General features: G+C 41.1%; 1 protein-coding gene across 6 annotated transcripts in view; it reads left to right on the plus strand.

The window, feature by feature from the left end:
- The first annotated feature begins 18 nt into the window (after positions 1-18).
- RABGAP1 (RAB GTPase activating protein 1) overlaps positions 19-25,985 on the plus strand; it is a 70,654-nt gene continuing 44,687 nt past the window's right edge. Inside the window, exons 1-12 of one of the 6 annotated variants that reach the window (XM_030507536.1) lie at positions 19-116; positions 6,874-7,075; positions 13,201-13,435; positions 13,956-14,160; positions 14,799-14,973; positions 15,309-15,466; positions 17,875-17,985; positions 18,646-18,712; positions 19,326-19,428; positions 20,585-20,754; positions 23,066-23,240; positions 24,956-25,049. In XM_030507536.1, the coding sequence (XP_030363396.1) occupies positions 6,926-7,075; positions 13,201-13,435; positions 13,956-14,160; positions 14,799-14,973; positions 15,309-15,466; positions 17,875-17,985; positions 18,646-18,712; positions 19,326-19,428; positions 20,585-20,754; positions 23,066-23,240; positions 24,956-25,049 (1,643 nt within the window). In that variant the 5' untranslated portion in view covers positions 19-116; positions 6,874-6,925. Of the gene's footprint in view, positions 276-6,873; positions 7,076-7,693; positions 7,781-13,200; positions 13,436-13,955; positions 14,161-14,798; positions 14,974-15,308; positions 15,467-17,874; positions 17,986-18,645; positions 18,713-19,325; positions 19,429-20,584; positions 20,755-23,065; positions 23,241-24,955; positions 25,050-25,985 lie in introns of those variants that run through there. The other 5 variants (XM_030507539.1, XM_030507538.1, XM_030507537.1 and 2 more) reach the window with 5 other exon arrangements.

Here is a 25,985-nt window from a genome sequence, read left to right on the forward strand (position 1 = left end):
CGCCCCGCACCCGGAAGCGCCCGGCGGGGCACCGCCCCCTCCGCCCGGTCACGTGGTGGGCGGCAGCGGCGGCCCAGGCCCGGCACCGGGAGGAGGCGGCGGCGGCGGCGGCCGGGGTAGGTGGGTTCCTCGGGCCGCCCCGTCCCTCCCCGCCGCTGCCCGGCGGTCCCGGCCCGCTCTCGCGGCGCCTGCGAGGTGCGTGCGGGCGCTGTCCCTCCGCCGCTCCGAGGTTTCACCGCCGCTCCCTGCCCCTGACCGGCGAGGGCGTGCGGGAGGTGGGGGCTCTCCTGCACCTCGTTACCGGCGTGTCCCTCCCTTGCTCCCCCGGGTCGTGTCTCCCCCTCGCACCCCCGTCCCCTCCGCCCGCCGGGGCCGCGGCGTCGGCGCGGGTGGCAGTGGGAGTGAGGCCGGGAGTCCGCCCCGGCCCGCAGAGGGCCGGGCGCTGCCGGCTCCCTGGGCCGGGTCCCGGGGCAGGTGGGGTGCGCCGGGCCGGGCCTGTCCCTTCCAGCTCCGTCGGGGTGGACAGGGGTGACCCCCCTTGCTCCGAGGCCCCTCCCGCCGTGAAGCCCACCAGTGCTACCGGCACCCCTCCGAGCGCGTACCGGAGCCGCCGGAATTCACTCCCGCGGCGGGGCCGTCCTGTCCCGGGCTGCACTGGGCTCCCCCGGGACCGCCGCTGGTTTCCCGGCCAGGCGCCCGCTTCCCTCCCCATGGCCCGGCTGCGTTGGTTGATGCCTGTTGCTTCCAGGTGGATCCTAAATTGTGGCATTTCATTGCGTCCAGCGGTCTTTATTGGGTGTATGTCCCGCAACCTCGGTGTTGCTCTCGGTTTTTTTTTCCTTCCTGTTGGCAGGGAGACGTTTGCTTCACTTAAAACGGCCTCAGAAGATAATTTTTGAGGGCTGATTGTGTCAGTTAGGGGTGAAAATTCAGTATAAACAAACAGTGCACTAAGTTTGCTTAAAAACACCCATCAGCAAAAAATAAGTGAAAATCGAGCTGGTAGAAGTAGACTTTTTGTCTGTGTAGTTTTACCTGTTCAAGGCATGTCGTGGGAGAGGAGGAGAAGGAGAAAAAATACTCAGGAGAGGTTTGGAGAGAGAGGAAAGACCATGTTTATTTCTTAAATACAAGTTGGAGATGAAGTTCTGCTTACCTGTACTGTTATACAGCTACAGCGTGCTGCATATCCCCCCTTTTATTCTACTTACAGGTTGTGTTAAAGGAAAACTTGATGGGATTTGTTGAGATTTTGGGCAGATTTGTTGGAAAATGTGTAACTGCACAGAGTGCCCCATTGCTGATTAAATTACAGAAACACTGTATGCTTTTTAAAGGGCTCTACTTACCATTAAAAGGTCAAGGACCTGAGCAAACTTATTTTTGTGTACAGAGTAAACAAATTAACACATGGAGCTTGGCAGTGGGGTTCCTGCTGTTCTCCTGATCCCAGTGCAGGTAGCTTTTAGTAGCGTGCACCAAATGCAACTCTCCTTTTGCAGTTCTTCCACAGCAAAGTTGGAAAGTACTGTGTTTGGTGAGCAAAACTCTCTGCTTCTCTTTGAATCCTAATGAGGGAGGAACTCCAGACGTATATAGAGCCTCGTGGTAGGAGTTTGTTTAGCCTCTGGCTGCGCTCACTGCCTTTATCCCAGCCTCCAGCCTGTGTTGTGCCCTGCATGTCCCAGCTCCCCTGTGCAGACAGCTCAGAGATGTGCCTGATGGAGCAGCAGCCGCTGAGCACGGATGGAGCATCCGTTCATAGCTAATTCATTCCAGTGACGGACCAGCTAAGGCAGCGTCAGCATTTCTTTTATAAGGCATGGTTTCCCAGGACCTGCTGCGTGTTTCTGGGGTTGGGGAATTTGCTTATTCCGAGAGCCTAAAAATCAGTTTTGTCCTTTGAGCAGAGAGTTGAAATGGAGATTAAAATTATGTTGGCAATAACTATGAATCTGTTAAGGGTTGTTAACAAAGATTGCATTAGCTTAACTCTGGTGTTTTGCCTGATGCCTGGTTTTACATACAATGTCTAGTGATACGCTCAGCTTCCTGAGATCTGCACTTTACCACTCCTGAGAAGAGGAGGGGGGTGAAATTTGAGGCAGCATTATCTCTAAATGATGATATCTCTTTGGCTCGCTCGCTCTTGAGGTTAGTGGGAGCATGTGTGGCTGCCAGTGTTTTAAAATGAACAGGGAAGTTAGTATTGTAGTTACTATTTTTAATTCATTACTCTCTTTAGTCATCCTAATCTTTATTTTCACGTGCAGTGTTCCGCTGGTTTTCTTGCTTCATTTTGAGTGCAGAATACTTCTTGTTGCATTTGAGAGCGTGTGCTGCACAGGGAAGGTGGGTAAAGATCAAACATGATTGCTCAGACTAATCGTGATATGCGAGGATAAAAAGGGTTGCTAGTGATAGATCTTTCTTGTATGGTTGGTGCATCCCCCCCAAAGCTGCAGTAAAGTACAGGTGATGTGTATGTGCTCAGAAACACTCAAACCGCAGCTCCTTTCCCACATGTCTGTCAGTGTGTCATCACTTTTGCTCTGACATTTCTTATGCTGCTCAGGCTGCAGCACCTGGCACAACAGCCTGGGATGATAGTGTAGCATTTTCCAGGCTTTTTCCAAGACTCGGGCTGTATCTGTAAAACAATCAGCTTACACTACGTGAATTGAAATCACAGATGTCAAAGACTAAAGACCTAAGAGTCCTAAAGCGTGCTGGCTTATTTGTCATACCACAGCTTTGCAAAGTGCATTGTAAAGCTTCTGAACTCTGCTACAAATTCCATTCTTCACCCACACTAAGATGCTAATGATGAGAAGTAGGAAAGTAGAACTTTGTGTGTGTAAATTGGACTGTACTGGATATTATTGTTAAGCTCTGCATAAAGCCAGGGGAATAGAAACAGAACATACATTCTTTTCAGTGAATCAGTTTGCATTGAATCAGTCACCTCAGTGCTGTGTGACACCTCCTTGTTTTCCGTAACAATATACTTAGTGTATTTGTGGTTTAGGGGATAGAGGATATAAGTTTGTTGTATGCCAAGCTTTCTGACTTTGCTGTTCAAGGTAGCTTCTTGAATTATGCTGTTCTTCAGTAATTTAGTTAATATTGATGTATTGTTCTGCTGTGTCGGGTGCATTCTTCATCAGATATACTGTAGCTTTGTGGAATTGCTATAGGAACTGCAGCTGAAGAACAAAAGCTGAGAAAGATATGAATGGGGGGCAAAAAAAGTCTCTTCTCCTCTCTAGTTTGCATATCTGTTCTCATGCTTATTCTCTTTTCTGCCCTGAAAACCCATAACTTAAGTATATTCTGTGTTGTATTCCTCTCTAAATTCAGGCCAAGGGTGCTGCATTTGCTGTTGACTTGAAGGTAACTGCTGTTTTAAACAGTCCAAGAAGTTCACAGCTCAAACACTGATACTTCAGCTTACCCCCTGGCTTTTGTTTTATGTGGCTGTGGATGTTCTAAACACTGGAAAATGGGTGTCCCTTGGAAATGGAGTGAGAGCAGCCATAGTTACAAGTGCCTTGCTTCACTTGTGCATGTCTCAAGGTGGCATTCAAGCCTCAGTCTCTTACAGTAATATAAAATGGAAGGTTTTATGGTTTTCTTTTTCTTACTGTTTGCTTTAAGCTCTTTTAAATTCATTCTGGCAGTACTTGCAAGGAAAATTTTGATCACAGACTGCAGGTCAGGTGCCAAATACTTGGGAGAGGATAGAAAAGTAAAAGATAAATATTTTATAAATCTATGGAACTAGGTTTATATTTTATAAATCTATGGAACTAGGTTCTATTTTCCAGTTGCTTGAGATTTTAGCATGGTGAACGGTGTCTTTGCTGTTCCTTTGCGCGTTATCTTGAACAGGGAGGGTAAGGTAGGTTGGTGTTTGGTTGCTTTAAAGATTAAACAAAAACATCTTTTACGAATCTAGTTTGTTTCTTGGCCTCACATTGTAACATTGTGAAACAACAGCAGTGAAGGTGAATTGCATCAAGACTTAGAATTTTAATCTCATTTCGCAGCTTTTTCTAATGGTCTTTTGTGTGGGGATAGGCCAGGATACTCATTTAATGACGCGGGTGAGCAAAGAAATAAGTGGTTCAAACTTTGCCACTTAGTATGCGCTTTCCCTAGACGCTCCGTCTCCCTTCGAGGTGTAAAGACACCTGCAGGCAACTAACTACATTATTGTGGTGTAGCTTTGTGTCAGGACCTAAACTATGCTGAATTCAAAAGCTCGTATTTTATTTATGTTGAAACAAACCGAAGTCTCTTTCCTTGTAAGGGATGTTTGTGGCTTCTGAGAACCATTAAAACTTGAGATCTGCACTTGGCTGGGGTCTTCTCTCCTACCTCTGAACCATGAGAACGGAAAGCTTCAGCTTTTAAACAAGTTGGAGGTATTACTAAAGAGCGCTGTCACCGCTGCTGTTCTTGCTTTTTGATTCCAGAGGAGTCATAAGCCTGTGCACTTAATTGCTCTGTTGGTCTTTGATGTGTGTCCTTCCAGGCTGGCCCATATCTTAACGAGCTCAGAGGCCTTCTCTGGTTGATTCTTCCATTGTGAGCTTCCTGATCCAGATAAAATGATCCGTGTGGAAAGCTGCATGGAACAAAGCGACAGCAAGGAGCACAGGAAATAAAATGCCTGCAAAGTATGGGGATGGGAATTTTGGTTAACTTTAGGCAGTGCTTTGGCATTTTTAGTATCTTAAGACTGCTTTTGCACCTCAACTGTTTGAGCATTAACATGATGAACCTCAGTGGCTGATTCCAGCGGTTGGGTAATTGAGTCTCGCTTGCTCATACATCACTAAGAAACAAAAGCTTCTTACAGTAGTCTACTACGTTGTCCCTTTCCTGTGCTGTCTTGTCTTGTGTAATGTCAGTGAGATTTTTGCTCAATGTAAGGTTGGCAAAGTTGGGACCTTCTGCTGTTGCAATTCTGTGTTGTGAAACTACTGCAGGGGTTAGGCTGTGCTCTAGGATCAAGTGTGGCATCTGTTTAAACCACAGTATCGAAAAAGAATATGCAAAATAAGGGCATACTACTTCTTTATTTGAACTTAACGTTGGTGAAAGGTGTCAGATTGATAGACTTTGCAAATAGGTGAAATCAGCATTTTGACACAGATGCACTACACCAAAATAAATAGCTAAATTGATCCTTGCCTAGATGATCTTTACAGCTGCTTGTGATCAAAGCCCGCTCTTCTACCCAGCCTGTCTTAGTGTGGCAGATGAGTTTGTATTGTTTGAAAGCAGTAAAGCCAAAGGGCTATTAAGTGTTTGAAGCTTGTTTTTATTCTGTGTTTCAGTATATTTAATTTAGTTGTTTTCGGGTGGTCTGTGTATTGTATAGATGGTGCAATAGGGAACTTCTGCAGAAATGTTTTAGTATGAGTTCTTTAAACAAAAGCATCTTTAAAAATGAGAACTCTGCCCTAAGATACACACAAGTGGTGCCAGATAGACACATACAGTGAGTAAAACCTTTCAAAATATCTAAATTTCTCAGCCAGTAATTCTCATTGAAAGTCAGTGGATCGTAAAATGTTTTTGCAGAGGATACCTGAATACCTTACATACTTTTGAAAATGAAACCAAATAATCACAGCTATGTTGACGTCCACAAACAACCCACATCCTCCTTCCTCTCGCACACTGCTTCAGTTGTCCACTGAAACATATTTCAGGACCACGAAGCGACTCGATTGGTAAAGTAATCAGGTTAAAAATAACCCAGAGGAAAAAAAAAAAAAGAGTTGTTGTCCTCCTGGCAGATTTCATGTCATGTTGGTGGCCGTGCAGAGCCGGGTATTGATGGAAATAAAAGCAGGCTTTGCTATTTTGGGTGCATTGTTCTTGGTTCAGCGAGGAATGCGATGAGCCATGCTTGTGGCTATGCCAGGTTTCTCCGTTGTTTGGCTGCTCTGTTGGAAGCCAGGTTGGGACAGTCCTTCACCTATGGAAGGCAGAAGTTGAGGTTGAAAAAGCACTTGGGTTTGGTCATGCCTGGAAGCATGTAAAGACCCGAGCCATTGTGATAAGGATATATTTGGGTTTCTGGGAAATGTAATCACCCGTTTTTAATCACGCAGTCTGTTTTGAGCCATGGGTTCTGAGAATTTGTGCTGTAGAGTTCAAGGTGTGCAGCTGAACTTCACCTTTTGTTCCTTTCTTCAAATGCCTCTCAGTGCCAGCTCCAGCTTTTTAAAACCCTCTGTTGGCTCTGATTCTCAGTACTGATCCAGCTAACGCTGTTCTTCCTGCTTCTTGGAAGTCTTTTATTGTTCCTTACAGTACAGAAGATTCAGCATAGATGTCTCCTTGTTTTAGAGAATCCTTATCACAAAATATTAAGAGTTAGATCTAACTCTTGTTTTGGGGGAAAAGAGAGTGACTGCAGCATACAGCAAGCTCTGATAGCTACAGAATTAACTTTAACATTAACATAGGTGAAGACAGACAGGTTATCTGAAGAGAGTAAATGGACTTCGTCGTTCTGGCTTTAATACGAGTCCTTTGTCAGCTGGCATAGTGTGTGTTCCAAGGGCCTGTTTTGTGCTATGTGTAGAAAATGGTGCCTGACATAACCATGGGATACTGTGAAGAGATTTATTAACTTCCCTTTTGCGAGCTGTGGAAACCAGTGCTCTGACAGCAGTATGCTTCTTAGTAAAATCACAGCAGGACCATGAGTGTACACTGGCAGGAGAGTCGTAACTCGGTGGTGCTGTCAGATGTGTTACCTTGTATAACTAGTCAGCAGGCTTCTGAAAAGAAACGTTTGAGCATTTTAGCATGAAGTTTTATATAAGTATTTTTATGATTTTTGTTTTTCAGGAGTTTATAACATATTTAATCTCATTCATGAATCGAACTTCCTTTTTAAGTCATGGATGACAAGGCTTCTGTTGGAAAAATCAGTGTCTCTTCAGACTCGGTATCCACTCTTAACAGTGAAGATTTTGTCTTGGTTTCCAGGCAAGGGGATGAAACACCATCTACAAATAATGGTAGTGATGATGAAAAAACAGGACTGAAGGTAAGAATCAATAACCTGAGTTTGTTCCCTATTCTTCTAAATCAAACTAACCATAGAGAGCTTAAAGAGGGACTTCTTTATTGTGGAAAACTTGACAGAAGGGAGAACTTATTCAGGAATCAATTTTGCCAGTGATTTCTGCATTACTATGGCTGATGTCAGAGGTGGTAATTAGGTTCTGGGTAAGAGCTCTCTCCATCACTACCTGTGGGTTTTTTCCCACTTTGCAGAATCCTTCATGAAGTGCTTAGGATGAAAGAGACTGACTGTCAAGAACTTGGAACTGTGATTTCATCACAGCTTTCAGATAGAAAGTAACATTAAACATATGCTTGATTTGACCATATCCATTAATTAAATCATATATTAAAGTTTTCCCCAATGTGAAATGTTCTCTTTAAGAAATGTGGAAGCGTAGTTATAACTAACAACTTGGCATGAATCTGAGAATACAAGCCTATGTGGTAGGCTCGTGTGAATTGGAAGGGCATTGATATCTCACTTCTAAAAGTGCTGTTCTGAAAAGAGACCCTTGTCACTCTCTCTTTTATTTCCTCCTCTTTTTATTTTTTTTTTTTTTTGCTACTGAAAGAAAATCTTTCATCCCAATTTGTATTCCAGCAATCTTTAAACAAAGTGACACAAGTAGGGTGCTCACTCCAAATTCCATCATTTTAATGTGTTGAAAACCAGATCTTTCCTGGAGTGAGTCAAGTTAATATGTTTTTTGAGGGAGATTGAAAGAGATACTCCACCATCACATCACCATGTGACTGATGTCTGCAGTCACATCTATGTCTTGAAAATGTCTTTAAAGATGATGAGAAATCACATGTTCTGCCTGTTGGATTGGGTGTTCCTCTTTCCCTTAGCAGCAGTTGTAACAGAGACTTTACTGAATGTTTCTTGATGCTTTTGCTCATCTTGCTTTTACCTCTCAGGTGCTTTGTTTGTTTTTCTTGCATTCCTTTGAGTCCTGGATGAGCTGTACCATTATAGTGGCTGTTCTCTTTTTATATAGGGCTTGAAGCTAGTTCTGTTAGTTAAGAGTCTTAAGATCTTACTTTTGCTTCATCTGGCAAGAATGTTCACTGGTGGTTTATTGCTGTTGCAGAAGATTGCTGCTTCACATCATACGATCGTCTGAAAATAAATTGAGATTCTCTTGAACAATCAGCTTGGTGATCTGTGAAACCCAGTGAAAGTCTGTAACCTCACACTTGTCTTTCTACATACTGCAAATACCAGCAGCTATGAACACTTAACAGTCCATTAAGTGTTGGAATAGTCTCCATAGTGGTGCTTACCTTGAGAATGCTTATGTGGCAGTGTACATAATAAGCTCCCAAAGTTGTGATGCATCGTTTGAGAGCCCAGGAGACAGACATGGTCAACTAGATTTTCCTTTCCATCCTGTTATTCCCAAAGAAAATGTGGAAACGTGAAATGCTGTAGTCTGCAGCACTTCTTGCTCCACGTGGGAGCTGTTTGTATTGTTGGTCTAACAATGGCCTTGTGGCTGTCCTGCAGTGTTCGTATGACATGCTGTATCTTGTTTAGTACAATCAAAGAAATTGAAGAGACTTTTGTATAAAGTCATCTTCATAAAGTTTGCAAATATTTCAGAGTACCCCGAATCAGTTTCAAACTGACTCCTTAAGTTTTACTCACGTGTTTGCTTCCAAAGTGGTTTATGAAATGCTGGCTGTGGGTATGGTGTTCCTCTTGATGAGGAAGGAACAACATCAGTGCTGCCGTCTCCTGATCATCAACAACTGTAAAATCAAGTTATGCTGTTCCCTGATTTGGCACTGAATGTCACAGAGCTTTGCAGGTCTTAAAGATAAGCTTCTTCATGAATTTAGTGCCAAGCCTGAGCACAATCCTTGAACAAAGTGATTCACCTTGAGCCTTTCAGTGTTTGATGTTTGAGAGTATGTGCTCTTTGGTTATTGGCTGCAATCTGAGTGATTCTTGGAAACAGTACACCTTAGATAAGCAGTCAGTGTGCATTCTCAATTCTCCCATGCAGGGATCTGCCTGTTAACCTCCTTCCTTCTGTTTAGGGAGGTGAAAAAACTGTTAGCAGAGAAAATAGGAAGACTTTTTAGACGTTCTTAAGGATAGAAATTGTCTTTTGGTGTTGTTCTACAAGAAAAGAGACATACTACTGTAGAATATGGCTTTGTTCTTGGTATCTCTTTTTCCAGCTTGCAAATAGTCATCAGTAGCCAGTTTTAGTGTATTATTAACACTAAATAATACACTAAATTTTTTTAGTGTATTATTACCCATGTGTGCATGGGTAAGTGGAGTTGTGAAGGTTGTCAGAGATATGTTAAAAGTACTGCCACTGTGATGTCTAAGTAGTTTAAGTAGTATATGTAAAATTCATATTAACAGTACAACATGAGAACTGAGGTGTGTTTCACAGGTACAAATAGGATGAGTTTTTTTCAGGAAGAAGCAATTGCTTTGGTATTTATAACCAAGTTAATTTGTTTGCATATGTCAAACCCCATTTGCTTTGATGTGCCTACTAAGAAAAGCGAAAAATAAGTTCAGGTGTCTTTTTCTGGTGTTCTGTTTCTTTAGAAAAGCAGTTTGAGGATCTTTCATTTGCCAAGGGCAGTCTAAGGATGGTGCTAGAAGTTTAGGCTTGTGTTTGCTGAAGGTGAAAGGCTGTGAAATTTGTACCTCAAACCTGAGGCTCTCATTTCAGATTTGTTGATATGCTGTAGTTTTAACTAATAGTGCTGTGGACTGAATTAATGCACTTTTTGTTTGTTTGTTCTTTCGCAAGTCCAGATAGAGAAATATTTCTTCTGAAAACAATCAGGAACTGTATTTTTCTTCTGTGGGTCATAACTCATGAATGTGTTTTTGCTTTCTGTTCATGCTGAAATACTTGGTTCAGTTTAAAAAGGGCTTGTTAGTGATTGTTTTTTGGAACTATAATTTGCTGGCTGACTCTGCTCTGTTCAAGAACAGGAGTTCTTGAACTACACGGTACAACGAGACTTCTCACAGCAGAGGCCAGCAGCACATGCATCAGGGAAGGGGATAAACTACAGTTCTAAAATCCCCCATGTGGCTGTAAAGGAAGTTTGCTACATCCTATTTAAAGGTTAAGTAAAATTAGTTTTCATGTTTGTGAGAAATGGAGAAAACAATGATTAGGGCAAATGGCTTCTTTCCTCTATCTCAAGCAAAGCTACGTGAAGCATTTCTTAGGTACTGGACTGTTAGTGCCAGGAGGACAGAGAGCTTCTTCAGTCCAAAAGTGTCTTTACTGTGTCTTTTAGAATTCTTTTTGAGGGTAGTGTGGGCAGAGAAGGGAGGCTTTCTTGGAGGGATTCTTTTCAATTACTTTTTAAATGCAGATTTTAATTATGAGCTTCTAGAATATGTAGGAGATTTGTTTTATTTTTTTTAACATGCCCATTTCCTGTCACACTGTGAACAACTTGGGCTCATGTTTTACCTGTCACTACTCATTTTAGGAACTTTTATTGTCAAGATCATGGTTTATTGGGCAGTATCTGGATATAAATTACTGATGCTGATTATTTTACCAAATACAGTAGATGACCATTCAGACTTTTTTTGGCTTGTAATTTTGATGGAATAGAACATTTTTCATGTGCATTTTATATTAATATCATTACAGCATTTAATTCTCACTGGGTATAAATTCCTCACCTTCCTTTCCCAAACCCAAACTGAAGCCTGTTTAATCTCTGTGAGCAAAAGCATGAGAGATGCAGGTTTTTGCCAGAATGAATTTTAACTTCAAGTTTCACAGAAAACAGGTCCTGTAAACTAAGTTACTTTAGGGTTTTTAATATATAGGCTTTAGCAGGGCTGGCAGGACATTATAATTGCTTCATTATATTTTGTTGCAAGACGTATAAACTGTGTGCAGTAGAGTATCACGGTGCATCTTCCATCATCATCATCTTCCTGATGAATGGCTGCAAAGACCTGAATAATAAACTTCATACTTAAAAGGATTATACCTCTGCTGACTGATGGTAGTGCAAGATTTTCATTGTTTCCATGATGAATCATGCAAATAAATGCTAAAATTATTGGGAGGAAAATGCAAATCTGTGGATTCCTGTAACTAGTTACAGGTTGTTGATACTTCTGTGGAGGTACAGCTGAGTAAGGCAGATATTCTGGCAGATGATCCCCTATAGCACATGGGTGTATTTTAATCTATACTGAAAAATTACTTTGTGTTTGAGCATGAGGTTTAAGAGCATAAACCTCTCACAGAGTTTTGTTACTGTTGTTGTTTAGATTCTGCAGTAAAACAGTCACTAGGTTATTGCTTTTCTTTCTTATGTCTCTCCTGCCTAAAGGAGAGCCATAAAGGATCTCATGTGCTTGTGGTTTTTTCATTACCTGTCAATTCAATTTTTTTGCCTACTTTCTTCTGAAGAACAGAGATCTGGGGGACTTCTCTTAAATAATTGTGTTCTCCTCTGTTCTAGAGTAATTCTAGGTCAGAAGTTTCTGTTCTTTGTTAATATTCTTGTCTATTAACCAGAAAATTAATATATAGTTTACATCTTTAATGCAATGTAGATAGAGGCTGCAGATAGAGATAACTGTTTGGAGATTGTGGGCCTGAGTGTGAGAGAGAAGACAGTAAACTTCATGTTTCTTCCTTTTCCTTCTGAACTGAGAAGTTTGTCTTTGGGGATGCAACGAGCATGGCCGTATGTGAGAATTGTGACTTGGCTGAGAAACCTCTCATCTCACTGTAATTACTCCTGAGACACGCCTGTGGAAATGCACATACACATATTTAAGTGACATCTGATGTTTTGCTCATGGTATATTTAATTAATTGCAAGGCTCATCCATGTGCATAAAGGTGTTCTGTTATCTGCCCCAGCGTTATTTCGGCAGTCTTAGCAGACTTCAGCTTGATTTATTTACTGTTAAGAACCTTGGCCATTCCTTCAGGTACTTTCAAGATAATTTAATTTCCTACTATGAGACGCTGGGTTCAAGGCAGATGGAATTTGCTGCAGTGCTGAGCTTGTGTTATGGGCAGATTACAGAGCAGACAGAATTCTTCCTTCTGTTTTTAACCACTTCCTTTCTTTATTGTCTTATTTTACAGATTAAAAATAAGAAGGAGATTTTTCTTTAATAATATTTCATTTACACTCTTTGTAAGAACTTGGGGGAGTTGCACAGTTTGGATTTTATTAGGTTGAGTGTAGCATCTGAAGTCAGTAAGCTTACAGAGACGTAAGGATATAGAAATGCGTATCTGCTCCTAGGGTTGAGGTTTAGTGCCAACAGTAATAACCAGCAGCAGCTGAAGTGTTGGAATCAAGTACCTTTCTCTGGCTGCCATCTGGCAAAATACTTCTGTAACTCCATTTCCATGCTTGATTTCTGAACTATGTAAAGCATCAGTCACTTCCCATTGCAGAGGAATGGACAAAGAGTTTCCTTAGATACAGTATCCAAGATTTTCCTGAAATTAATGTCTTCATTCTCCTTCTACCTTAGGACCTCATTTCACACCATTTAGGTTGCTTTGTGCCTTTCATGTTGACTTCAATGAGTGCAAAGGAGGGCTGTAGATGAGTGTTAGGAAATAAAACAACACTGCTTCTTCTCCTCAGCATGATGGCATAATCCTGTTCCAGGTTCTTCTCTTTCCATGAAACCTTGCTATCTTACCCATTAACTGTGTAGTATATTTAATTATATTTAGCCCTTTCTGGTACCATTCCGAGAATTATTATAGACCACTGTACTGTGGACACCTGCAACTTTCTTCTCTCACAAGCTAGTCTTTGTAGTTGGTGATTAAAGGCTAGTTTGAAAGTAGTCTCCTCACTTTTTCCAGTGCCAGAAAACTCCTCCTTTGAGTTTGTTGAGTTGTTAAAGCAGGGAGGATATAACGTGTGCTGGTGAGCATTTGCACATTGCAGTTTGTGTTTGCGGTTGTAACCGGGTTATATTTGTTAACTGCTGCTTTGGTTGGCAGAAAAAGTCATTTGAGTGACCCTGTGCCTGAGTTGTTTGGGTTTGGTTTGGGTTTTTTTTCATTTGAACAGTCTTTTTTGTGTCCCAACTCTGTTTGTGGCTCTTAGATTGTGGGGAATGGAAGCGAACAGCAGCTGCAGAGGGAGCTTGAAGACGTGCTGATGGACCCACTCATGGAAGATCAGTCAAGTGACCGGGACCATGGAGATGAAGTTAGAGCTGACGGAGATGGGGATGAACCCGTTGTCCTTGAAGCTTCAGCATCCTCTACCATTAACCCAGTGTCGGTGGCAGGACTCCAGAAACCAGAAATGAGTTTGCCAGTGAAACCATCCCAGGGAGGTTAGAAATAAAGGGGGAATGCCTGGTGGCATCTTATGGGCTAGCTTTTTGTGGGGAAAGGAATGAGAATTTAGGTACAGGCGTGTGCACCACCCTTTCTTTGTTTCTCCCCTTGTAATCTCCTAGTGCAGTAAATGCCAGGTTATGTGGTGCAAGAGTTAACATACGCTGAACTAGCCTCTCTTCTGAAAGCACTTGCTGCTGCAGAAATATTATGCTTACTTGCCTGGCTGTATAAAATATCAGTCCATTTAGCTCATCTGTGTATCTTATTGCTGTAATGAAAATCAGTGCACTCTTAAAAGAGGCCCTCTGAGCAAACTGGTTATAGAGTTGGGATAGCTGAGCTGCTCTCTGCCATCAGTAACTCACCTTCAGGCAGGGTTTTTCTATAGTATTTTGGCCTGACCTGACTTTCTTTAACACTTCTGTCATTTAGTTAGTGATGAGTCAATCTCTGATAATTTATTTACATATGCCTTGTCTTGCTTCTTACGTTCAACTTTGTGTCTCACCCTAGACTGTGAGGATTTGAGCCCTTTTACACCTATGACAGATGAGGACAGCGTGGTGTTTAGCAAGCTCACCTACTTAGGCTGTGCCTCTGTGAACGCTCCCCGCAGTGAAGTGGAAGCCCTCAGAATGATGTCCATCCTACGAAGCCAGTGCCAGATTTCTCTAGATGTGACCCTGTCAGTGCCTAATGTCTCTGAAGGAACAGTGAGGTATGAAGCTTGCTCAGGTGCACTCTGTGACTGTGTGCATTTAATCTCATTTCCTTTTAGCAGAGGAAAAAAGCTACCAGGGAGGAGACATGAGCAACTTGGGATTTTGTTCAGTGGAAAAAGTGGGTTTAAAGAGATTTGAGAAAAGTCGTGCTTTGATTTTGTTTTCCAAGGACATTTTATGTCCAAGGATCAGTACAAAATCTTATGATGATTCTATGATGACCCAAGATGTCCGCAAAGCCATAGTGGGAGTGGTTATTGATGAACACTTTGGAAATAGCTTGGAAAGTGTTTAGTTTGTGGGACTGGAAAATGCCTGATACGTGGGGCTTAACAGGGATGAGTCTATCCACTGCTGCATATTAGTGTAGCTTTTTGAAGGCTAAGCCCTGAAGACTACAGGGAAATTACTGGTGCAAATGTCTGTTGCATTGTGCTTTTTTATGCTGTTCAATTAAAATACAATTATTCTGCTCAAACTTTGCATTAAAGGACAGTCAAGAGTTAGTTTCATTGGGATGTATTTTCTCCAGTAGTGATGAAATTGTTAAAGCTTGCAAGTTAATACCTGGCTGAAGTAATTCTTCTAAAGGTGCAAGCTGTGTGTGTGTGTTTTTCTCTCTCTATTTTAACAGACTTTTAGATCCTCAGACAAACACGGAAATAGCAAATTATCCAATCTATAAAATCCTTTTCTGTGTACGAGGGCATGATGGGACCCCTGAAAGTGATTGCTTTGCTTTCACTGAAAGCCACTACAATGCAGAACTCTTCAGGATCCATGTCTTCAGATGTGAAATCCAAGAGGCTGTAAGTTGAAATTTTGTCAAATGATGATTATGTACATGTAAACATTACTATTGAAATTAAAGGGAAGTGCTTCAGGCACTTTAGAAGTAATGTAGTTCATCACTTTTGGCTTTTTTCTACCCCAAGTTAATTGTAGAAACCTCAGATATGAAATACACATTTAATAGTTTACCCTCTTAAGAAGTGTAGAAAAGCAGTTAAAGATGCTAAAACTGAACTATTTTCATACAGTTCCTTCTCATTCTGTTATTTAGTGAAAAATTCAGGTAGGTTTAACTGCTGCATCCTGTACATCTGTAGCTTTCTGATCTCTCTCTGGTGCTGTCTAAATGCAGGTGAGCCGAATACTGTACAGCTTTGCCACTGCCTTCCGTCGCTCTGCCAAACAAACGCCGCTCTCAGCCATTGCCACCCCCCAGACTCCAGACAGTGATATCTTCACCTTCTCTGTGTCTCTGGAAATCAAAGAAGATGATGGGAAAGGTTATTTCAGGTACAGATTCTTCATTTCTGTGCATACAGCATCTGGTTCTGTTGGAAAGTGAGTGACTAGAGAGAGTGAGTCTGAGGTGGTCCCTAAATCCCCTTTTTGAAAGTTACCTAATCAAGTTTAAATGAATCTTTTAATAAAGTCTCATGAAAGAAGACAGAGAAAAATAGAAACTCTGAGAAATAGTTAGTGAAGGCAGAAAAGAAGGCAGAATTCACATTTATCCAAGATCATCAATATTAGTTTTCCTTGGGTTTGCTATGATCTGTTTCCTTAAAATACTTGCCTGTTCTGATCTGCAGAGTAGTGTTTCTTTATAAGTGTCAGAAAAGCTTTATGAACAAATCTTGTTTCTAACTGGTTCTGTTTTCTGACCAAGTTCTCAATTTAGTTTATTTTTTCCCTCTTCCCTCCCTCCCCCTGACCCAGGTGTTATCAGCAAGTGGGTGTGTAGGGTGAGAGTATTAGAGCAGCTTTTCATGTTGTGTCAGCCAATGCTGTTTTCATGTGAAGTCTGATGGTGGATAGCCTTGGTTTCTAAAGAGACCTTTTATAGTTCATGCTAAAGTGGGGGTTTTTTCTGCTTAGCCTATACACAGTGCCCTTATGTTTTATGTGACCATTTATAGTGTTCTGTAATTGCTGAAGTGTCTTTATTTCATTACAGCATGTCTGCCAAATACTCTGACTTGTTGAGCACATTGGCTCCTAGCCACAGCTTCAGAGAGTTTTCTTGGATTTACATCCAGTTCGATTTTTACTTATTAAATAAATCCCATTTAATAATCCAGTATTTATTCAGCACTCCAAAGGACTGCTCAAATGTTGAAACTGAAAAAATTACTTACCTCAGGGCCTGAGCCTGGTCCTGAAAGATACTGATGGTTCTTGGATGCGGCAGTGGCCACTGGGGTGCACAGCAGGTAGAAGCAGCACACGGTGATGCACCAGGTGAAGTTCAGTCTTGCTGGCTTGGTACCAGTGCCAGCCTGGCCCCAGCAGTGCAGGCAGTGTGAGCCAGCCCAGGATTTGATGCTTACATGGCTTCCAGAAGTTGTGCTGCTAAGAGCTATTTCCATCCTAGCCTGCTCGGACTGTAGGCTGAACAAGCTTTGTCAGCCTTTGCTGTGAAGATGTATCCAAAGATCTCCTCAGCCACAAAAATACAGTTGCATTAGGGGTGGAACAGGGCATTTGTTTAAAAGCTATGTACCTACTCTATACAAGGTGAAGGAAAGTGGATTTTGCCTCCAGCTAAGCAGAATCCTACTGACATTGGATAAATAGTACAGGTTTTAGTTCAAGTAACAAGCTTTGTCAGTTTGACACTAATCCTTGTATGACCTTTCGCGTGCAGACCTGTGCTCACCTGCAAGTTGAGAGAACACTTTCCACATACTCAAGCTCTGATCTCAGTCTTTAAAGTACCTGATCCTGTCTTGGCTCATCTTCCTTCACTTGTCACCCTGGGTCACTAGTAGTACATTTCTGTCATGCTGGGGAAATGAGGTCTGACTGCATGTGCTGGCTCTTCGTGTGTAAATCCTCTGTCCTGGCCCCAGAGACAAAACTCCTGCTGACAGTTCAAGGCAGTCTGCCATTCCCTGGCCTGCACTAGCACCTGCTGACAGAAAATAAACCCAGATTTTATTGGAGGTGTTAAACTATGGGCAATACTCCACAGTCCATTTTGCAACTCCTGGGGGTAATAATGCATAGTTTGCAAGTCTGAAATAAAATAAGGATTATTTTTTATATCTAAGGGAAAACTGAATGTGTGGTTGACATAAAAAGGAAGTTAAAACCCAACAGGCTCAATTTGTCCAGTATTTAGTGCAGCTGTGCTGCTCAACAGGAATACTGATGCTAAAACTTCAGTGTACGTATTGGCATTTAAGTGTAATTAGGTTTATCCCCTCTTTTTGCAGCATTTAGAAGGGGCTCTAGAGAAAAAAATAAGGGAAATAGTCTTAAGATTGGTGCACTCTTCTGGTTTGTTGGCTTATGTCCCCAGCAGTCGCCTCCCTGGTGAAAGAAAGCAATATACAGTTTCTTACACATAATTGCTTAACAGCTCCTACTTGCATGTTACATGGGGAATCAATATTTAGAAACTTCCTTGAAATGCTGCTGGAACTCACAACACTACACCAGGCAGCAGAAAATCACAGGTTTTGTTTTGAAAACGAAGTGTCCTTGGTTTTCACCTAACGATGATAACATAACATCACCTAATTATGTTGCCGTTTCTTTCGTGTTACTGACTGCAGTGTGCAAGGAAGAAAGGGCTGGAGTGCTTTCGTGTAAGAAGCTGGCTTCACCCAGGGTCTGACGCTGGGTTTGCTTCATGCAAGGAATACAGATAAATCACACTCTTGAGTTGTTTTTTTTTCTTTCCTGGTAAATAACAGTGCGGTTCCCAAAGACAAGGACAGGCAATGCTTTAAACTCCGCCAAGGAATCGATAAGAAGATAGTGATTTATGTCCAACAGACCACTAATAAAGAACTTGCTATTGAGAGGTAAGTTCAATGATTTAAAAGATTCTTTATCTTTTTGATCATATCTTTCACTTCTCAGAAATGAGTGGGTTTTGCCTACTGACAGAGCTTAGTGCTGCTCAGACTGCAGAGGGAAGACACAGCTGCTGCCAGGCTTTGAAGTCCGAAATGAAATGCAGGACAGCGTGGTAAACCAGAGGATGAAGTGAAATACACTTCTGTGGACCAAAAGTCTTTGCAAAATGAAACCATGAAAGACAGGTCCTTGCACTTCATCTGATTCTTGTCTCTATCAAAGGGTAACTTCTATGTAAATATGCCTCCCCTCAAAGGAAATTAAAATTAAGGGAAGAATAATGCAGGCCAAGTTGTCCTGGGGATAGGGAACCCTTGTTAGCAGTGTCTGTTTTAACTGTTCTTGCAAACAAAGATAATTAAACAACTTCCCAGGCTACTGTAGGCAGATAAAATCACATTGTCAATACCTTCATGAAATCTTGCTTGACATTGTTTTGTTTGACATGCTTCATGTTGCTTTCAGATGTCAGTGTTTGTTGACTTGTTACTGGATTCGTGGGTTGTTTGCGATGTATGACATCAAATGTTTAGCTCAGGAATGTTAGTGGTTTGTTGATGAGTAAGTTTGATTTTTGCAGTTGAATTTTTTGCCTGGCTTTGCAGGTGTTTTGGCCTCCTCCTCAGCCGCGGGAAGGATGTTCGGAGCGGCGACATGCACCTTTTGGATTTGGTAAGGAATCTTTCATTAAATGTGAAACCTCTGCCAAGTTTAGCAGCTTGTAAGAGAGTGTTCTGATTTAATTTGTTTTCTTGTATTAAAGGTAATGAACTACATCCACTAAGTTCATGATTAAAGCCTCACACATTTAAATACTTTACCATTCAAGCAGCTGTCATTCAGAGATTGAATGATGCAAAATGAGGCCAAAATGACTGGATTGCCTTGGATTTTCCAGAACAGCTTAAAAGAAGCTTGAAAAGGTGTTTGTTTCTAGAGTACTTGCCTGTGATCTCACCTACATTTCGTGAGCTGAAAGCTGCTGCCAAGTGGCTACTTCCAAAATGAGCTATTGGTCTTCAGGTCTCACTACACAGATGCTCATATCATATAGATAAAACAATTAATATTAATTGGCCTTTTTGTGTTATCAGCAGGAGACCAAAGATAGCCTGAGAACTCTAATCTTTTTGTCAGAGATGATCTCTGTTACAGGACTGTCACATGGACTTTGGGTGCTTGCCCTTCTCTTGCCAGTGCAGTAGGTGCTTTATGGGGCTGAGACTTCATAATATGCAGATTTCTTTAATTTAAATAAAAATACATAAACTTACCTTGTTTCCAGGAGTCCATGGGTAAAAGTTCTGATGGGAAATCGTATGTGATCACTGGGAGCTGGAATCAAAAATCTCCACACTTCCAGTTTGTAAATGAAGAAACACCAAAAGGTATGAAGTTTGCCAGATATTATCCCTAGCCAGGGCAAATGACCCACATAGCAGGCGTTGGCTCAGGTCTCTTTTCTGTTAAGATGAATCCCCCAAGAAGCCTTTCACAGTATGGGATATACTATCAGAAAGTAGGATTCCAGATGTGACATAAAGAGCTAAACAAAACAGAAGGCTAGAAGAAATCTCCTGTGTTCAGTAATAATACCTTGTAAGAATGACTGTATCCTGGTGGGAGGCTGTATAGGTGTGGTCACCGGACACAGATGCTCTGCACACCAGTAGAGCTTTTTAAGAATCCCCCTGAGAATTGCACTAAATGACTATTGCAGATTTCTGCCTTCCTTAGTTTCTGTGGTCAGTTCAGACTTTCCTGAATCCAAGTTTTTAATTAAGAGGATTCTTGTACCTGTGAAAATGAAAGTAAATCAACTGTAATCTGAAAACAGCCGATGCTGCATTGCTCTGTTGAGTCCTGAAACAGATCTGTCATTACTTCTTTCAAGGTGTCAGCTGAATTACAATCTTTTCAATCTCTTGTCACAGCTGCATGTCAAAGGTTGGGGAAGTTAACGAGAATTGACTGGGCAAAATCATAAAAGTCAGCTGCTGGGTACAATCTGCTGCTAGATTGAATGCCATCCTCCCTAAAGGACACAATTTATCATGTAGTACCAGCCATCTCTCAGGTCACTGGGTGCAGTTGCCTCCTTTTGGAACATCATACTGTATAGTCAATTTTCTGAATTTCACAGCTGAGTGTTGCCTAAGGAACTTCTAAAACCAGAAAACAACTACAATGTAATTAGACAAAATGGGGAGAGATCTGCACAGTGGAGTCAAGTACACAGATTTAATGAAGATTCTTGATACATTTCAGTGGGGTTTGACAAAGCAGAATTTTTATTATCTTTAGCAAGATCATTTTCTTGTATTGAAGAGTTAAGCTTCCCTACTCTCTAGTGGACAGTGCAGGGTCATCTTATTTTCTTACTTTAAAACTTTGAGGGTTTTGAGATGTTAGATTAGGGAAAAAACTGAATTCTGCCAAAACCAAATTTCTTTTGCTCTTTCATGTTACTGGGAAAGAGGTTATGGAATATTTTGTTTGAAATATTTCTTTTAATAATATTGCTTTGGTTTTTTTTGTCTCTAGATAAAGTACTGTTCATGACTACTGCTGTGGATTTGGTGATAACAGAGGTTCAGGAACCCGTTCGCTTCATTCTGGAGACTAAAGTCAGAGTTTGTTCACCTAATGAGAGATTGTTCTGGCCCTTCAGCAAACGTAGCTCTACTGAAAATTTCTTCCTAAAACTGAAACAGGTAACACTTAAAATAATAATGTACAGTTAATATGGGAGTTGGAGGGTTGTTTTCTGAATATAGCTGTGGTACAGTCAATTATGTTGTTTCGAGACTGGAGAGGTAGGTTTATGGTATAATGCTGAATAAATATAAATGCATTGGAGGTAAAGGTGAATTGTAGTTGTTAGTGCCTGCTGACAGATGGGAATTTCACTGTGGTGGTTCCTCCCTGGTAAAACCTTTGCTAATGTAATGTTCATATTTCTACATTTTGCTCCTGAATCAAAGAGGTAGAATAAATGCTCTTCAGCTTTAGAAAAGCTATCCTTCATTATGCTAATTGTTGCTGCTATCGAAAGTTCCCATAAAAATGTCCTCATTTCAAAGCAAATTTTGATGGCTTTGATGGGGCTGTGAGGTTATATAGAGGCTTATGGATTTTCTAACCAAACCACAGAAAGAAAAGGAGCAGGGATTTATCTGTGAACTGGACCTATGCTGAGAGTTGCTTGCATGAGGTTATGGTAGGGTAAATATGTAGAATTAAGGGCTAAGAGAAAAAAAGAGCTTGAATATAACCCTGGTGACATGCTGTCTGATAGGTCACTAAATTAATTTTTATCGTAAAAGTCCAACTTTTTTCTTTCCCCCCTTTTTTTTGGTGAAAGCCTTTTTTCCCCCTTGTACATGGTTGGAAGCAGAGATTTCACCCATAGCCCAGGTTTGCCCTGGGGAGGGGGATAAATCCAAGCAACCACAAAAAAATCCTTAGAACTTGTTAAAAACTTTTACTGTTTTTCCAACTTACTTTTTTACCCTCTCTACTAAAAAGGAAAGGATTATTTCTGTCCAGGATATTCATAATAACAGTACAAGGCAATAACTGAGTCTCAAAATAAGGCTGGAAAGTTGAAAGTCCAAGTCACTAAAAGAGATGATGTACTCACAGTAGCTGCCATTCTCCAGCTTTAGAACTTATTCTTCTGAAATGAAAATCCTGTTTAAAGAAATGGAAATACTTAGAAGCAAATATCACTGTGGACGTGTGTGCTCTCTCGGGGTTTAATAATTCTGGGTGCAGCCCAAAAAAGCAGGTTGGAGTCCTGATTTCTTGATAAGTGTTCTTTCTTAAAGAGGTTTTGAATGAAACAAGAGGCTTTTCTTAGTTCTTTCTGCACCTGGCTTAAAGTGCTAGCAAATAATGGCATCATGGTAGTAACAACGATGTAGTTCTCTAAGGATTCTTTCTAGTGTATGTCCTATTTTTTATGTAAAATATAAATACACATTTTGGAAACTTCCCTTCGAAATCTAAGGTGGAAAAATTCTTCATGGATGAGATCAGCCTTTTTATTTAGGGTATTTTTGAGGTGGAGCATGGAGATGTTGAACAGTTAAGGCTGTTGGGCTATAAATATTCTACACCCTCCAGAAGGTGCCTTTTCTGTTTGGCAGTGTAAAGGAAGCTTATCTTGCTTAGCTAATTCTGTATCTTTTGTCTTACCAAATTCACAGGCATTGTGACTTATCTCAGCCAATTCTCTTTTCCACAGGCACTGTCAAGTTATCCAACTTCCAGTGTTTACTAATGGAAGATTATCAAAATTCATAGTGTAAGCAACAAATATAGAATGTACTGCCTGATAAGCCTGGAAGGGAAACCTGTTTCTGTGGAGTGATGATTAGCCTATTAAAAATACAGCTGTGTAGAATTGGCTTATCTTACTTTGGCAGTGTTTCTTTATTCGGAAATGGTGAAAGCAGAGGGGTTTGATTTGCTCAGATTACGTTTAGTGATTCAGTCGTTTTTAGTTTTGCTGCATTTCTCTTCATTTTTCATACTCCAAAGAATAAAATTGAGCGCTGGGAGCTTAGTGTAGAGCATAATTACAAACCTTATTTCCCTCTTTTCTTCACCTTCCCTTTTCTACTCTCTATTTTTATCCCTTTATGAAAAAATAAGTTCTAAATCCTGAGACTGTATTAAAATTTTAGAACCACTTCACAAAGATCTTCCTTTAAAGGAAAGGAAGGTATCAAAGCATTGAAAATTAAGGAGAAAATAGGGCCACTTAATAGACTTTGGGACTCAACAGTTTGTGTTCCTGCAGCAGTGTATACACAGATATGAGACTTGGAAGCATTGCTTAACCCTTGCAGGCCTGCACAGTGCATTAAGTGTGCTGCAAGGGTTGAACATTCCCCACTGTAGCATGTGATGAAAACTGATTCTCAGCTCTCCTATTGCAGAAAGAGAAGGCAGAGCAATATGGGGTAATCTGGGCATTTTTATATAGGTTTTCTCAGTAAAATGAAACTTGTTTCCTAGATAAAGCAAAAGGACAGAAAGAATAACTCGGACACGCTATATGAAGTTGTGTGTTTAGAAAGTGAATCAGAAAGGGAGAGAAGAAAAACTACAGCCAGCCCCTCTCTCCGTCTGCCCCAGTCTGGGTCACAGGGCTCCATGATTCCTTCTCCTCCAGAGGATGATGAAGAGGAAGGTAAGAAGTGGATTTATGCTTTGTGTACTTCAAGAGAAAGGGCAGTTGGTAAATAACATAGTTATGAAACATGTTGAATCCTTTCTGCTCAGAATCTGGTCTGCTGATGGTTTTTTGCCCTTGCTTTAATGCCGTATTCAATAACCAGTACCCCTGCATTCCTGGATCAGCCTCTCCCTTGTCTGACACTTCTGTGTCTCTGCTTTTCTCAGCCCAGGCCTCCTGAAGCCTCCAGTGTGATATATTTGGAACAATGTGAAAAGAGGCTGCTAAAAATTTGAGATTAACATATAGCTTCTGCCCCTCCCCGAGCAGCTGTGAATGGATTCGAGAGCAAAAATGAGAAGCTGATATTATTTGGGAATATAAGCAAGCAGCATGTTTTAGTGAAGAGGAAAGTAGAGACATCTGTAATGAGTAAAACTATACCAGGACCTGCCCACCTTGAAACTGAATGCCTTTTCAGTATCTTTTTTTCTGCTTTTAGAAGATTTTCTTAAACCAAGCCATGGGCTAGTTCTGAGTATATAAACATCTGGACCCACAGCTCCGAGCTGAAATGGAGATGACTTGAGTTTCTGCTTTTTCACTTTTCTGCTGGCCTTCTATGTGGCCTGGGGTGAATTACTTCACTTCTGTGCTTTTAATTTCCTTGGTTTTGGCGGGACGGTGGTGGGGGAGAGGAAAAGAAGGGAAAGCTGGTTTGTAAATGAACTCCTTTGCAAAGTGTTACTCATTAACAATCTCTAACCACTGCTTTAAACCCCCAGCTTTTCTAGACCTGGAACAGACATTTTGTTTGCAGTTGATATGACTGGCAGCATTGCAGGAGTTTGCTGACAAGTTCAGGTGTCACTTGAGAAAGCATAAATTTAATGAAAAAGAATATAATTTCTCAATAACACAAACCCAGTGTTGACTGTATCAGCAAAATGTAGCTTTTGTATATGATACTTGCTGTGAATGCTTAAAAATACCTGAGAATACAGTATTAGTTTCAAAAAGAGTTACTGTGATTATGCTCATCCTCCCCCTCCACTGCGTTTTTGAACACATTTTGTTTAAAAAGCTGTATAATTTAAGCCAAGGAAGTTACCAGAAAGTCCTAGCTTTCAAAGTAAAAGTACAGAACAGTGAAGTAAAACACCCTGTGGACTCCCATGGATCTGCAACAACATGGCAAGTCTGTGGCTGCTCCGTGGAACTATGTTGATTTTATTGTCTTTTTGGCTTTTATAGTATTGCAACTTTTCACATGCAGCAATTTGTGTGTTTGAGGTAGAAAACTAGAATTACTTCAGTGGGAAGGAACTCCTGGAGGTCTGTAATTGTGCCTCCCACCCAGTATGAATCCAGCCAGATACCCTGTTCAGCACCTTGTGCTGTTGTGTTTTCACCATCTCCACTGATGACATTTCCACAACTTCTCTGGGCCCTTATATCAGTTTGGCCACCCTCATGATGAATTGTTTCCCAGATTTTTAACCAGAATTTCACATGTTGTTGCTTATCTCCTGCCTCTTGTCACATCACTGTGTGCTTCTGAGAAAAGTCTACTTCTGCCTTCTCTATGTCAAGCACACAAGCACTGCATCCGTAAATGAGGGGGAGTTGTTCTTGCCACACACTGATACAGTTAAGAGAGCAGCATTTAAATCTGTAGAAGTACAGTAATGGCTGTTGATCTCATAGCATCTCCTGTGTTCTGTTGGCAGACAATGATGAACCACTCTTAAGTGGTTCTGGAGATGTTTCCAAAGAGTGTGCAGAAAAAATCCTTGAGACGTGGGGAGAGCTGCTGTCCAAATGGTAAGTGGCAAAATCACATTCTGACAATCACAATTCTGAATATTCTCATTCTGTTGGCTCCTTCTGCTTGGAGTTTTTCTTATTTCCAGAAGCCAGCTGAGATGAGATTAGTATGGATTTAATCTTCTATCGTCCTCACAACACCCCTTATTCTCTGGCTTTGTGTTTTCCGATTTCTTCATTTCTTTGTAATTCCGATTTAGTTCACAGACAGTTTTTCCTGCAGCTGTCATATCTTGGTAACTGTAGCTTAAGAATATGGGAGATTTGTACTTGGATAGCAAAGATGCTTTTCCTCCCTTATCTAAAGGAAGATGGATCCAGAGCCTGCCAAGAAGGAAGTACATGAGCTCTTCTGTTTTTTTCCTAGAAAATGCCAATTTACAAGAAGAGTTTCTTGACAGTCAAGTTGCTTATGCAACACCTGCCCTCTTTCATGAAGGATCTTTTATTCATCTTGAAGTAGCCTGAGCAGTTCTAAGAAAGTGATGCTGATTACTGCAAAATTCAGGTGGTTTTTTGGTGTGGGGTTTCTTTTTCACCCCTACAAAGGGAGATGACAGACACAACATCACATTGAGCTGACATATGCTACGTTTTGACTCTGGCTTTAGTTGTTGCCTTCTGCTTCCTAATTTTACTGAGGAGCAGGGCAAGGGCTGTACAGCAGATAAAAGATCTGAATAGAATATTAGATCTGAGGAGTTAGGACACAGAGATTAGAATAAGTCATGCCCTTTAGATGAGGCAAAGCATTAGTGTGAGCACTCAGCCAGGATTCTCTTTAAATTGAGATGAGAACAATTTAGCATTGTTTTCTGCAATTACTTAGTACTTATTCGAATAAGTACTTTTACTTCCAGTTTGGTTTTGCACTAATATATTGCACTAATTTGGTAAGAAGGTGGACATCAGAAACAGACACATTCATCAGAA

Source organism: Strigops habroptila, chromosome 15 (genome assembly GCF_004027225.2).
Source record: "Strigops habroptila isolate Jane chromosome 15, bStrHab1.2.pri, whole genome shotgun sequence".
NCBI classification, from domain to species: Eukaryota; Metazoa; Chordata; class Aves; order Psittaciformes; family Psittacidae; genus Strigops; species Strigops habroptila.